The sequence below is a fragment of the Euleptes europaea genome, chromosome 3, assembly GCF_029931775.1.
Source record: "Euleptes europaea isolate rEulEur1 chromosome 3, rEulEur1.hap1, whole genome shotgun sequence".
Classification (NCBI taxonomy): Eukaryota; Metazoa; Chordata; class Lepidosauria; order Squamata; family Sphaerodactylidae; genus Euleptes; species Euleptes europaea.
The window spans coordinates 85,172,189-85,185,707 of NC_079314.1; the positions used below are offsets into that span (position 1 = coordinate 85,172,189).

Below are 13,519 nucleotides of genomic sequence, written 5' to 3' on the forward strand. Positions count from 1 at the left end.
GGCCCCTAGTACTGAATCAGAGTGATATCACCATTACAACCAAAATGATCGTTTCTCACTCACAGATGGATAAATGCTAGAGGAGGGATTCTTTTTAAAAGACTAGCCTTCGGATGAAGAAATTAAAACCCTTTTTGCTTCAAGGGCTAGGAGAATTTGTAATGTTACCCTACATTTAAGACAAAGCCTTAGGAAGTTGTTCTGGTATCATGTGAACAGAGTTCTACATCCATCTGATCTATACATTAAATGGAAAGCGAAGAGCCAGACATTATGAAATTTGGCAAGTAGCAGGTGTGCCCCCCCCCACTTTCATTGTTGGTTGGTTCTGTCATAGAGAGAGAATCTGAAGCAGAAAGTTCGGTTATTGCTGCAATGTCCAGCAGAGTGGCCTTGTTTGTTTGTTGCAGACAGAAAGGAATCTTGAGGTATCTTTAAAACAGAATTTTGTACAATAAGCTTTCTATTTCATGTATCTACAACACAAAACTTTGTGCTACAATGATTATGTTGGTTTTTAATATACCACAAGACTCTTGTTTGCTACTATTGTAATGGTAGATGCCAGCCTAATATACTAAAATTACATCAAGTTCCTGTAGTGGTAGAGAACAAAATTATTCTAAAAGCATAAGATGTATTGAAACATCTTCTGGCTGGTTTACAAAATTATACTTGTCCTCTCTATGTATCATAAAACTGGATTTCCACAATTTATGTCTCTTTAAACTGCTTGTACATATTTCAATGCTCCCCATGCAATTGTAAGTACACTATAAATAGTTAAGAACACAAGGCATTTGAGGAAGGGGAAACCATCAAGCCAAACCATCATTGGCCTCCCACATTACAGAGTCAAGGTTCTTTGTGTTTCTGTTAACTGAAATATTAAGCTATTAGTGATATTTATGGAATTCCTGGTATATGAGAAGGGTTTCCTACAAACTAGGAAAATATGATCAGGTTGTGCATTACAGGTTTTTTGATACAAAAACATTTGGCTGGAAATGATCTTAACAAATATTTTTATCCAAACCGCCTGATGAAACTGATCTATGTTACCACTTATATTTTGACTGGAAGCAACTTACAGTGGAATCCTAGGCAGAATTACACCCTTCTATGTCCATTGGAGTCAACTGACTTAAGAAGGGTAACATAGCATAGGAAATAAGGCTGAGCATTAGTCAAGTATCTTTCAAGTGAAGATTCACTATTCCTTTTTCTTAGCATATGAGTCTACACTTAAAAGACAGAATTACATGACAGAATTAACCCTTTGCATTAAAACAAGCACTTACAATGATTTTCATACATATCTGAATAAGTGAGAAGTGATTCACAAAAGTTGTGCTAGTCTTTAAGGTGACACAGAACTTTTGTTTTATCTGTTCTTTCAGCCTTCTGTAAGTACTTTCTCCTATTTAGTTTTGAAGATGAACTGCCATTTCGTGTTCGAGAATCCAAAAATCTCCTTGTAGAGTGTAGCTATTTTACAACACATGAAAAGATGGTCTGATTTTTATTGTAGAGCTTTGGCACTCTAGTGGAGGTGATATATAAATGTAATAAATCAATCAGTATTCAGTCAAACTCTAATCTTTAGAAGATCATGCTTGTTGAAGCGAGATAGTCCTCATCTTGATCTAGCCCCCCCTCCCCCTCCATGGAGCAAAACACTTTATTTCAACTTTTGGTTGATTTTGTGGCTTTCTCAGTGAGTTTTAGTGTAATTTAATGGGTTTTTTGGTAGTTTTGTTTGAATTGAAATGAACGGTGCTTTATTTTTACTTGTCTGACAGAAACCTCCTTAAGTGCTTATAAAAAGCATCCTAAAAATGTTTAAAATAAATAAACAGACCTAAAACAGCCTTCCTGGATTATAGAAAACAATTAGCATGGTATGTTTATATATCATATAGAAGAATAAGCATATAAAGGGTTATGGTGCAATCTATAAATTATGGATAATGTTTGGGAGTATTTCCAAGACTTTCAGTGCAATCCTGTAACAAATATTTTCCTGTTTTTCCATTTGGTGGTTTCCTTTGGTTCACAGTTTAGTGGTCATCTAGAAGTCAACCCAGCTCTTCTCTATGGCCTTTTATAACTCTTCTATTGTAAACTGCATTTCCCCCTCCATCAACATATCAACCAAGAAGAAAAACAGCTGAACTTGAGAGGTGACAATTCTTGGTACAAAAGATGTTGAGAGTTGTATTAAGAATCTAAATCCTTCTACATTGCCCTTTGATTGTCACTTAAATTTAGTGAATCAGCCATTGATCCCTGACTTCCTAATATTTACATGTAATTTATGAAGAGCCCCTTAAATTTCCTGCCTTTTTATCCATCAAAGGCTTTCTCAAACTTCACCTTAAGAAATGACTGACAAAATCTCTGCTGTCAAATAGGTTAAATGGATTTGGAAACTACAAGAGGAGCTTGAGGTCCCACACTTCATTCTATAGGTTACCACCACTTTTAGATCTTTCCTCAGATGAAAAATATGTGGAAGAATTCAATTCAGCTTTCCATTTTTTGAAGTCATAACTATTAGAGGTTACTCTCAAGGGTTCAGCAGAGTTCAGGTTTAAATTAAAACTCCAGAGAAAGCATCAGTCCAATATAGTCCTTTGAACCATTTAAACAGCTGGGTATAAAAGTATCCAGTTACCGTGATCTTGGGTAAAATTTCAATTCCATTTAAATTAGCTTATTGGCAAAATTTTGTGCACATTCTATTGATTTCTTTCTTAGATTTTAAGACTATTTAAGCCCCTTCACCATAAGAGTCCCCATAGAGGAAGATTCACTGACCTTGACTGGAAAGGTTTTCTTTGGCCCACAGTCCAGGGGTCGGCAAACTCATTAGTCAAAAGAGCCAAATATCGACAGTACAACGATTGAGATTTCTTTTGAGAGCCAAATTTCTTAAACTTAAACTATAGGTAGGTACACTGTTTATTAACTTAATAAACTTTAATTAAAGTTTTAAGTCTTAAACTATAGGTACACTGAATAAAACATGATATCATACTTAATAGTAATCTTATTTATTGATAAAAATTAAATTGTAAGTCCCTGCCATTTCCCCCTCCCCGCCTGGAGTCCTCGTCTGGAGGCCTGGTCTACCACCATAAAAGCCTATTGGTAGACCTGGCCTCCGGCTGAGTCCCACTGGGAGGCCAGGTCTACCCATTGACTTTATTGGCAGTAGACCTGGCCTCCCGAGGCCCATAGAAGCCAATTGGTACACCTGGCCTCTGAAGGAGGACTTTTTCCCCTCCTCGGAGTCCAGGTCTACCGCCAAGAAAGCCAGTGGATAGACATGGCCTCCCAATGGGACTCAGCCGGAGGCCAGGTCTACCAAAGGAAGCCTGGCCCGCCCAGCAGCTGATAGGTGGGCGGGGGGGGGCAGGAACCGCCAAGCCACCCGCCCAGCAATCGCATGGCTAGAGGGAAGGCTTTGGCCTCCCAACCATTGAGGACAAGGGAAAGGGGGACCTGGCCATTTCCATGGCGGGGGGGGGGAGAGACAGTGTGCCCACTCGCCTGCTCTCTCGCACTCGCTCGCTCTCTCAGGCGCGCCGGCTCCGCAGCCTGGCTGCCGGCGCGAGAGCAGGGGCTCCGAACCAAGTTCGGAGAGCCGCACTCAACGGGCCAAAGAGCTGCATGCGGCTCGGGAGCCGCAGTTTGCAGACCCCTGGCCCACACCAATAAAAGAACCCCCAGATAGCCATGTTTCAGATCTTGGACATCTCATAGAATCATAGAGTTGGAAGGGGCCATACAGTCCATCTAGTCCAACCTGCTGCTTAATGCAGTATCAGCCCTAGAGCACCCCTGACAAGTATTTGTTCAGCCTCTGCTTAAAGACTGCCAGTGAGGGGGAGCTCACCACCTCCCTAGGAAGCTGTCCAAGGCTGGGTCTATTTCCCCCAGTTCTGAGCTGCCTCCAAGAGTGTATCATGTGTTGAATTCCATGCCAACGAGCATACATTCAAAACATCCAGTCTTGTCAGATTGCCAAACCCTGAACAGTCTAGAATCAGCCTAGTCCAAGTTCAGCTATGATACTTTTCATTGAAAAAGTCTGTCGCTGTAGTCAAAACTACCATGAAAGCAATCAAGAACTATGTCAGGAGCCCAGTTGATAATATAAACAAGGGTTTAGTATAGGCATAACAAAGCTGAAGACCCAAGCCAACTGATACAGAGGGTACTTGTCTATGGGAATGTGGAAAAACACTGGCCATATTGTCCCCCAGTGAAAATGGGATAAAAGGGGGAAATGTATGGAAAGATTTTCTCCATGCATCTATCTCCTCCTGCCTGGAGTGAGATATCTCCTCTAACCAAGGAAAAATGTATAAAGAACAATGGAAGATCTCCCCCCCACACACACACACCTTCATTCTTCCCATCTTTTCCCATCTGGATCTGCTGGAGCAGGTCTTTGGTACAATCTCGATACGCAACTGTGAACCTGCTCTGAAGTGCAGAAGGTTTAGCTTTTATCTAAGTGAGCTGGAGTTCATTAGGAGGGAATGCTGTAAGATTATAAGATTTCTCCTCTGTCCATGTGCATGTACTACATCATGTATTGCTTTGAATGTTTATAGCCCTTGATCATTTGTTCATCCATTAGATAGTGTGGATTAATAAACAGTTTAATTTATTTCAGTTAAACTATTGAGTTTGTGTTCCTTACTGATTCAGTATAGTTTAGTGAGGCAGAATGGGACCAGACTGTAAATGCTATAACTGGATCACTCTTTCTGGCATGCACTGGTCAGCAACTGCATGGGATATTTATTTACATTATTTCTAGTCTACCTTTCTCCCTAAGATTCAAGGCGGATTACACAGTGTAAGTCAATATAATCAACAGTATAGGACATCCAGTGAATATTGCAATAGTGTCTGGATTGCAGAAATCTGAAACATTAAAATATGACATGTTAAACAATGCAGAAGCATCCTTACAGCAAGTTATGTACTCTGCACAGTAACATAGTCTGCAATCCCCATCCCTTTACCAAATAATCTTTCTGAAACCTTGCCAGGCTCATAGGGCCACACCAGTGAATTGAGTTTAAATTGTCATTGATTTTGATAGCTTTCTTAGATGGGGGTTATGATTCTAATATGTGTCCACATCCAGAGATTTATTGTAGAGGACATAGTGAAGAGGCATGAGAGGACAATAAAGACTTCTTTGCTGTATCTTGAACATAAGGTTTATGTATTTTGAATACAATTTAATTCATGACTTCCTTCATTTTGCTCCCCTTTATGCTTGTACTTTATTTTAGTTATCATGTTTAAGTGTGAGAGTGGTCATATTGTTCAGCACATGCTGAGAGACCAAATGCTCAGCCCTACCTGCCTCTACGCCTAGGGTACCATAAGAAGTCTGCTTCCAGGAGCAGAGGGGAGACAGAGCTCCGGGGCAGACTGAAGGAAGCCACCCACTCAAGTCTCATCCTCTGTGCCTGTGGCTCTGAGAGAACTTGTCTAGGGGAAAGGACTGTGACTCACTGGATCCATGTCACGTGAATTTTTTTAGTGCTGTTTATTATATACTACAATTTGGGGTTTTGTTGTTGTTGTTATAAGCTGCCTTGGGTCCTGCTTTGCAGAAAAGGTAGGATAAAAATAAATATTCCTATCCCCAAGCATGGACTCTGATATAAGTAAGTAGAACAGGCATCAGGGAGTTCACACATACACTCCCAATGACAATATAGCCCCATCTGATGACAAGCATATAATGTACCCTTGCATGGAAGAATTGCTATCATGAAACCATTAGTTTAGACTGTTTATGAGATCAGTCACGGCCTTTTAGGCTACATCCCCAAACGTTTTGAGCCTGTGGGCACCTTTGGAATTCTGACACAGGCTGGTGGGTGTAGTCACAAAATGGTTGCTGCAGGAGGTGGAGACACACAAAAAGGAAGCCAAAGTGCAGGAGAAAAGAAGGGGTAATTTAAAAAAAACACTGGTTAAGAGGAATGAGAGACAATAAAACAAATACTGTGGTGGCAGCTGCCACTGAAACAATGTTAGTTTAATCCGCATAGAAATCAGATCTTTGGTAGCAAATCCAAAGCCCTGCTGGTCAGGAGCCCCACCTGGCCTCACTCAATTTTCAAAAACACTTGTGGATGTCAAGAAAGGTGTCAGTGGACACCATGTTGGGGATCCTGGGCTACAGTATCAATTCACCAAGTGCTCAAAACCTTACAGTACCTTGCTTCCTTCTTTTAAGAGCAAATGTATAGAATAATTAGCTATGGATTACTTATTCACCAGCAGCAAAATGGAGCTGATCAAGCAGACTGACATACCTTCCCACTACAAGTTTTCCTGTACTGAAAAGGTACATCATTTGGCAAACAACTGTTTTTCCTTACTAAAACTGAGTAACAGTCAAGTTCATTTTCACAAATTTTTCAACCTTGGCATTGTTCTGATCCCTTCCTCCATATGTAACTACATTTTTTAAAACTATTACAGACTAACATTTAGTTTAGCCATTGGAGATTTCAGCATTTAGCTCATGTTTTTCTAAGGGTTATGGAGCTATTCAAGCAGAAAAAAAATATTTATAGCCCACTTTAAAAACAGATCTTTGAAGACAACTTTCAGTATAATTCCCTCTCAATTCTTTTTTTTTTAAATAGAATGGATATTTGAATAGGTCATAATTCTGCTAAAAGATTACGGATGATATAATTTGTAACCCTTGAATTTGAGAGGTTTATTAGTGATTATATAGCACTGAGCAAGAACTGGAATTTCTCATTTAACCAGAGAGCAAATGATCATTTATAATTTAACACAGCAATGCTTTAAAATCTGTCAGTTCAAACATTAAGTTCATTTTTCCTTTAAACAGAAACAGAGTACAGAAAAGTACAACACGGGTCCTTTTCAGTAAAATAAAACAATGCAATGAAGCATTCCATCATCTTGCCACTACACCCAGTGCCATGAAAGACTCCAAAGTATGTGAGGCATGAAATAGCAGGGTCAAATAACACTATCAAAACTGTTTCCATTCTTACCATGAAGCTGAGAATACAGTGGTGCCCAAAAGACCTGTACAGAATTTGTTCTAACTTTAGGTTCTTATATAACAAGTAATTGTAACAAAAGAGTTAATGTATAATCTAAAGGTATACGAGCACCCATTTTGTTAATTGCCTGCTTGCATTGCTTCAGATTTTAATAGAGCAAAATGTAGTTTTCATGGAGTTAGGTCATTTTAAAATACTCTGATTTTCTATTGGACAGTTGGAATTTCTGGACATGTAGCCTGAATAGGGGGTGACAGTAGATGAGGAAATGGATAGAAGATAATTGAATGGATAGGAACCAGGAATAAGTGCCAAAAACATTCAATTGGAAAAAGAATGAGACTGGTGATAATTGCCATTAAAGCTATAATAAATATTTTGATTTAAACTTCTCTTTATGGTAGGATTTCAAGCTAATTCCTTTTTTAATTCAAGCAGTAATAGATGCAACAAGAAAAAACTTTAATTAAAATCATTTCCATTTTGTCCAGTTTCGCTAACAGCTAACCTGTAGTCATAGACTCTAGGACTCTTACCTTTAAAAACGTAAGTCTATACATTACCAAATAAAATGTTTTAGTGAAAAAATTCAGAGAGGTCAGTGACTAAATTGTTTAACCATATACTTCTACCCGATGTAAGTTTTCCATCAAATGTGCATTTTTGCTCATTGCTTTAAAAACACTTTAGAACAACTACAAGTCTGTGCTTTTATTTATACATTTGTAGCAGTTGTTTCATCTGAAAATTAGAATTTCAATTTTTACAAGTAATCTATGGTTTAAAATGTAACTTTACAATTTTATGGAATTTCACAAGCTCTACAGGGCAATTATTTAACTCCCCCACCCAGCATAGTGATATACAGTTAGATTACACTTTTTACAAAAATCAGAACCTTCACAGTTTAAAATTTCACTGGGTACCAGATTCAATGGCAGCTGAGCTTCACTGAGTACAAATTTAAAAATGTGCCTACCAGTGATCATCCTTGCAAATAGCCCTGATAACTTTGTACATGTCACCCCCTCAGAACCAGACTCAGGCTAGCTGTTTAGCTAACAAGGCAACATTCTGATGTAATCCATTCTTGGAAAGGTTACAGACACTTACATAAGCACCAGCATGGTTCCTGTGAAGCTGGAGTGTTTTTCCCATGCTATACTACAAATGGCTTCACAGTACTGACATAATCTGAAAACCTGGCCATAAAGTCTGGTACTCATTCCAAAGCTGCCATCTTGGAGGCCAGTCACAGGCTGGCTACATCCGATTTCAATTGCTATCCAGGACCATCTTATGTCCAACTACATTTACAGTGCAAGTTTAATATCCCTTTAACAGTGTTTTTCTTCCAACAATGACAGCATATGGTAGTACATTTTATTCATATATTCATGCCAGCTCTCTTCTCCCATTATACCATCTTATTTCCACAAATTGTCTCTGGACATCACCTTAGATGTTTGTGAAATGAAAGATCTCCCTGTTAAACAAATAGTTACATATATTAGAAACTGATTTTCCCTGCATAACGGCAGCTTAATCAGGTCCAAAGAAAAACACTCATCTGCAATCCCATTCCTTTGCAGATGTTCCCCAAAATGAATATTCTATACAAGTTTTGTTCTGAGCTCAGGTTTTTAAAAAAGTCTTCCACTAAACAGTAGCAAAGAACGCATCCCTTTTTGTTCTACAGCTATACAGAGTCTGCTACTGTTTATTTTCAGTAGTGATCCTTTTTATCTGATGAAGCAAAGTGTCTTTTTCCAAGTGAGCTTCAGCAAGGGCCATCTTGGCTTTGGCTAATTCCTGTTTAAGACATTCATTTTCTTCAATCAGCTGAAATAATTAAAGAGAAAATACAGATGTTGTGTTTCTATACATTACTAGATTTTATTTGACAAAGGGGTGCTTACAAGCAACAATGCTCTCCAGTAAAAAGAAATATAAAATCAGTGTCCAACATTAACTAAAAGTATCAATTATGTGAAAGTGCTTCAAGTCCATTGTGAAAGGTAAAGGTAAATGTCCCCTGTGCAAGCACCGGGTCATTTCTGACCCATGGGGTGACATCACATCCTGACGTTTACTAGGCAGACTTTGTTTACGGGGTGGTTTGCCAGTGCCTTCCCCAGTCATCTTTTCTTTACCCCCAGCAAGCTGGGCACTCATTTGACTGACCTCAGAAGGATGGAAGGCTGAGTCAACCTTGAGCCGGCTACCTGAAACTAACTTCCTTTGGGATCGAACTCAGGTCGTGAGCAGAGCTTGGACTGCAGTACTGCAGCTTACCACTCTGTGCCACGGGGCTCCTACAAGTCCATTGAAAGCCCTCTTTTTAACAGTGCTTTTCAGATGTTTCTTGACAGTGCAGTCTTCATATTGAAAAAGTATGATAGAACCCAGGTCAGAACAATGTACTAAATAATAATTTGTTTACACTTGAACACATGAAGCTGCCTTACTTAGACCACTGGTCTGCCAAAGTCAGCACTGTCTACTCTGACTGGCAGTGGCTCTTCAGGGTCTTTTTCACATCACCTATTATATGATCCTTTTAACTGAATAAGCTGAGGACTGAACCTGGGACTTTCTGCCTACCAAGTAGATGCACTACCACTGATCCACAGCCCCTCCCCATTCCTAAGCTACTGCAGTATATTCTGCTTATGTACACAGGGCAACTTTAAAGCCAGTTAAAACCATTTCTTTCTTCCATTGCCTGGAAATTTAGAACAGACAGTTTCATTCATGGCACTTCCACCTCAGGGTACACTAATGTCTGCTATAATCTGAATATATATAATGTCTGCTGGTATTTAAAGAAGTGAGCTGTGACTCACGAAAGCTCACACCCTGCCAGAAATTTTATTAGTCTTTAAGGTGCTCTTGCTCTTTTTGTCTGCTGGTTTTACTCTGTCTGATGATTTTGTGCCGGTTATTGACACTGGCTATGGTTATCACAATTTTTCCAATACCATTTTAAGGATCGACCAGTATCTGATAGCTTTATTGGATTTTGTTGTTTTAGATTTTTTATTGCAAGCTACTTTGATTGTTCTCCTGAAAGGCAGGAGACAAATTAGTATAATGAATAATAATAAAATTGTTATTATTATGGAGGACTTTGTGCCTGCAAATTACCTCCCTCTATCCTTCCTAAAATGCCCAGGTACAAGGTACCCTGATAATTGTGATCTGAGAATAGGTAAAAGTCTTTTTTTTAAAAAAAAACCTGCCAGTATTTCTTCTAAAATCTTTTGCAAGACACTGTCCAAAAGCATCATGTAACAATTTACCAAGGCTAAGGAGGCTTAAACAACAAATAAAATGGGTAAAGTGTATTCAATCCCCCCCCCCATTCCTTTTTTGGATCATGATGGGCAAGGATCTAAAAGCACATGGTGGTCTTTGCAAACTCCAGCACTCTTTTCTATACCCTTGAGAGAAACAAGGCCAAAGCATTCCAACCAACTGTGAAGATCAGCTACTTTTGATATTCCCCCACAAAGACTGTTGCACTGTCTTTTTACAGTGTAATGCAATCATTTTGACTAACTGAGAATATGAGGCAACTTTACAAAAAATAGGTTTACCTGTTGATTGATCAAATCAGATGAAATCTTTAAAGCTTCTGGAGACCTATTAATTTCTGTAAATGTCTGTGTGGCTTGAGACAGACAATTCGTTTTTTTGTATGCACCTATTTCAGCAACTTGATCCCCTGTATCATTTCTTGTCTTAGTCTTTGGTAAATCATTGCTAGGTGCATGGTTATCTGTTTAAGAAAAATGAAATCATTTAATTGCATATTATAGGAAAGTGACAATTGATAACAAAGTTTTTACGGCATTGAGAAGTTGCACCGTTACCCAGAAACATTGGTTAACAGGCATGCCCGGGACCCACAGCCTGCTCTGCCCACCCTGATGGTGGCAAGCAACCAGCAGTGCCAAGTGGGTAGTAGCCATGCCCGGCACCTGAAGCCTCCTCTGGCATCAGCTAAAAGGTTTGTTAACCAGCCAATTTGGTTAACTAGCAACTCACAGTTCCCACGGATACAGATGAACAAAGCTTACACTGTACTTTAAAAGATTTCCACCATATGTCAATGTGATTTTGACAGATACTAAATACATTATCAGAAAGTAGTTTAATGAAGTGGTAAATATAATTTAATTTGAGCACATAGAGTGGAGAGCTTTCCTGATTCACCTCTTCTCTGCAGCCCCCTAACCCACATGGCTTTTTTTCCTGCAAGGTACCCTGCCCCCAACAGTGCCATCTTGCAGGTTATAGAGGGCTTCTGCAGAAAGAGGAAGGCAGGGAAAGATCTGCTTCTACAAGATACCACATATAAATATTACTATTTATATAGATGCTAGATGCTGCACAACTGTAAAAAAAGGACCAGTCCAAGGAGTAAAGCTCATCACTATGGTCTAAGCACAGTCCCACATGGAAACTGCCCATCTGCGGAAATTTCTAGAGTTCAAAGCGGAAGGCTCTCTCCTCTCTCCTCTAACAGTTTCTCCATCTTTGTGTCATGTGAAGGTAGGCAGGCTGTACTTCATCCCCAGTTTTCTTTTCATCACCATGGAAGAAGGAAGCACTGAAGATTGCTTGTGAGTCAAACATCATCGGGAAAGTTGGATAAGTCTTTGTTCTATGATGGCACAAAAAGCTGTTTAAAGTGTTAATCACTCTCCTTGCTTTCTTTGCCTAGGTAAATATCTTGATTTCTGCAAATACCTGGTTTGAAAACAATTCTCACCTGGGGTGAGAAGGCCTCGTATCTTAATCCTATTCCTGGGGGGGGGGGGAGAGATCTGACAGCAAGTAATACAAGGAACGTTTCACAGTATGGGAAGAGTAAGTTTGTCTGAGATCATCAATCCAGTTGCGTCTATTGTTCAGACATCAGAGACAAAGGATGCTGCTAAGGAACACAGATAAACTTCCTTGGTGTTGTAGGAGGAGACATGGGGAAGATTCTTTATGGAAGACATAAAAACTACCATAAAATAAAATAAAATAACAGGGTGAAAGCTTATCCAGATATGAAGGGAAGAAACATCCTATTGATTTCTGAAGAGAACACTAATGGGGTCAATGTGTCCATTCTTGACTGGATTAGTTGTTACAGATCCAGTGCCTCAGACTGAGTGAGGGGAACAATATACATAAACAAAGAACCACTGAGGAATGAGAAAGGGACTGTGGATCCAGGTGCAGAGATAGATGTTACTATATGCTTCTGAACCATGTATACATGAAGCAGGAATGGAGAGAAGAAGAAAGCATGGAACAGGTCAAGTAGATAATTCTGAAGGACAAATACAAGCTGCAGCAGACAGCTGAATCATGAAGAAGACACAGAAAAAGGGAAGAGTCTTATTAGTCCATGGGCCAGACCAGATGTCATGATCACATAAAGTGGCAAAACTTCATACTTTTCTGAAAGACATATATGTCTTATGTTTTGATGTGATAACTGTGTCACATGTAGTAAATCGTATAAAAATGTGGGGGGAATGGACTCCTTCCTTGATTTATGCCTTATATCATGAAAATCGTAATGGATAGAAGCATTATTAGTTATTTGTAGGGGAATTTATTAGCTACATAAACACTTTTCAGAAAAACAAAGACATTTTGCTATCTTACCCAATATTGATATGTCAATTTTTAGCTCTTGGCTCATGGACTATACATGAGTGAAGGACTAAATTCTGATTTGGAATCATAAATATCATCAGCTCCATCACTGTGTGTGTGTGTGTGTTAATCTCAGAGATTACACATAAAGGATAACATCCCTTTTGTAAGCCAGGAATACAAAGATATGCTTTCTTTAGAAGGTGATTCTTTTGATGAAGAAATATAGGAAGACAGACCTCCAATGCAAAATGAGCCATCATCTTTCCTCTCTACCATAAGTAGGTTGATATGCAACACTTTGGGGACTGGTGCAGGAGCAGTCAGATGGTCACGTGAGCTGTCATCCTAGAAAATAAAAGGAACAAAAATTGGATTTTAAAGTTTACTTGCTCATAGCCAAAGCTTCATGGAAGCACACTACAAAATTTCTATACTAACTCTCATACCAGGGCTATCTCTGCATTTAATGAGATATTAGGGTAAAGCTGCCTGCTGTGATTAAGTCAATGGGGAAAGTTACCTAAGTGTGCAAGAGCACAAAGTGCACAAAGAATTAAAATATGAAAGGAACCCCTAGATCAAACTGAATGCATTTACTCTTAACGATGGTAGAAGAGCAAAGCATTCAGTATAAAAGATTTGTGCCTGTATCTCCAAGTCTCCATAAAAGAAACTGGGTTGGATCTAACCACCCTTTCTTTTGACACAAAAGGCAAGAGGAGTGATATCACCTAATTCTCTGCTTCTCACTGCAGTCCTATCCCATG

At 39.2% G+C, this 13,519-nt stretch overlaps 1 protein-coding gene across 2 annotated transcripts in view; it reads right to left on the minus strand.

Annotated features, from left to right (window-relative positions):
* Positions 1-8,579: 8,579 nt before the first annotated feature.
* Positions 8,580-13,519, minus strand: part of BLTP3B (bridge-like lipid transfer protein family member 3B) — a 55,007-nt gene continuing 50,067 nt past the window's right edge. For both annotated transcript variants that reach the window (XM_056846882.1, XM_056846881.1), the window contains exons 19-21: positions 12,989-13,097; positions 10,688-10,869; positions 8,580-8,930 (exon numbers count right to left, since the gene is read on the minus strand). In XM_056846882.1, the coding sequence (XP_056702860.1) occupies positions 8,802-8,930; positions 10,688-10,869; positions 12,989-13,097 (420 nt within the window). In that variant the 3' untranslated portion in view covers positions 8,580-8,801. The remainder of the gene's footprint in view (positions 8,931-10,687; positions 10,870-12,988; positions 13,098-13,519) is intronic.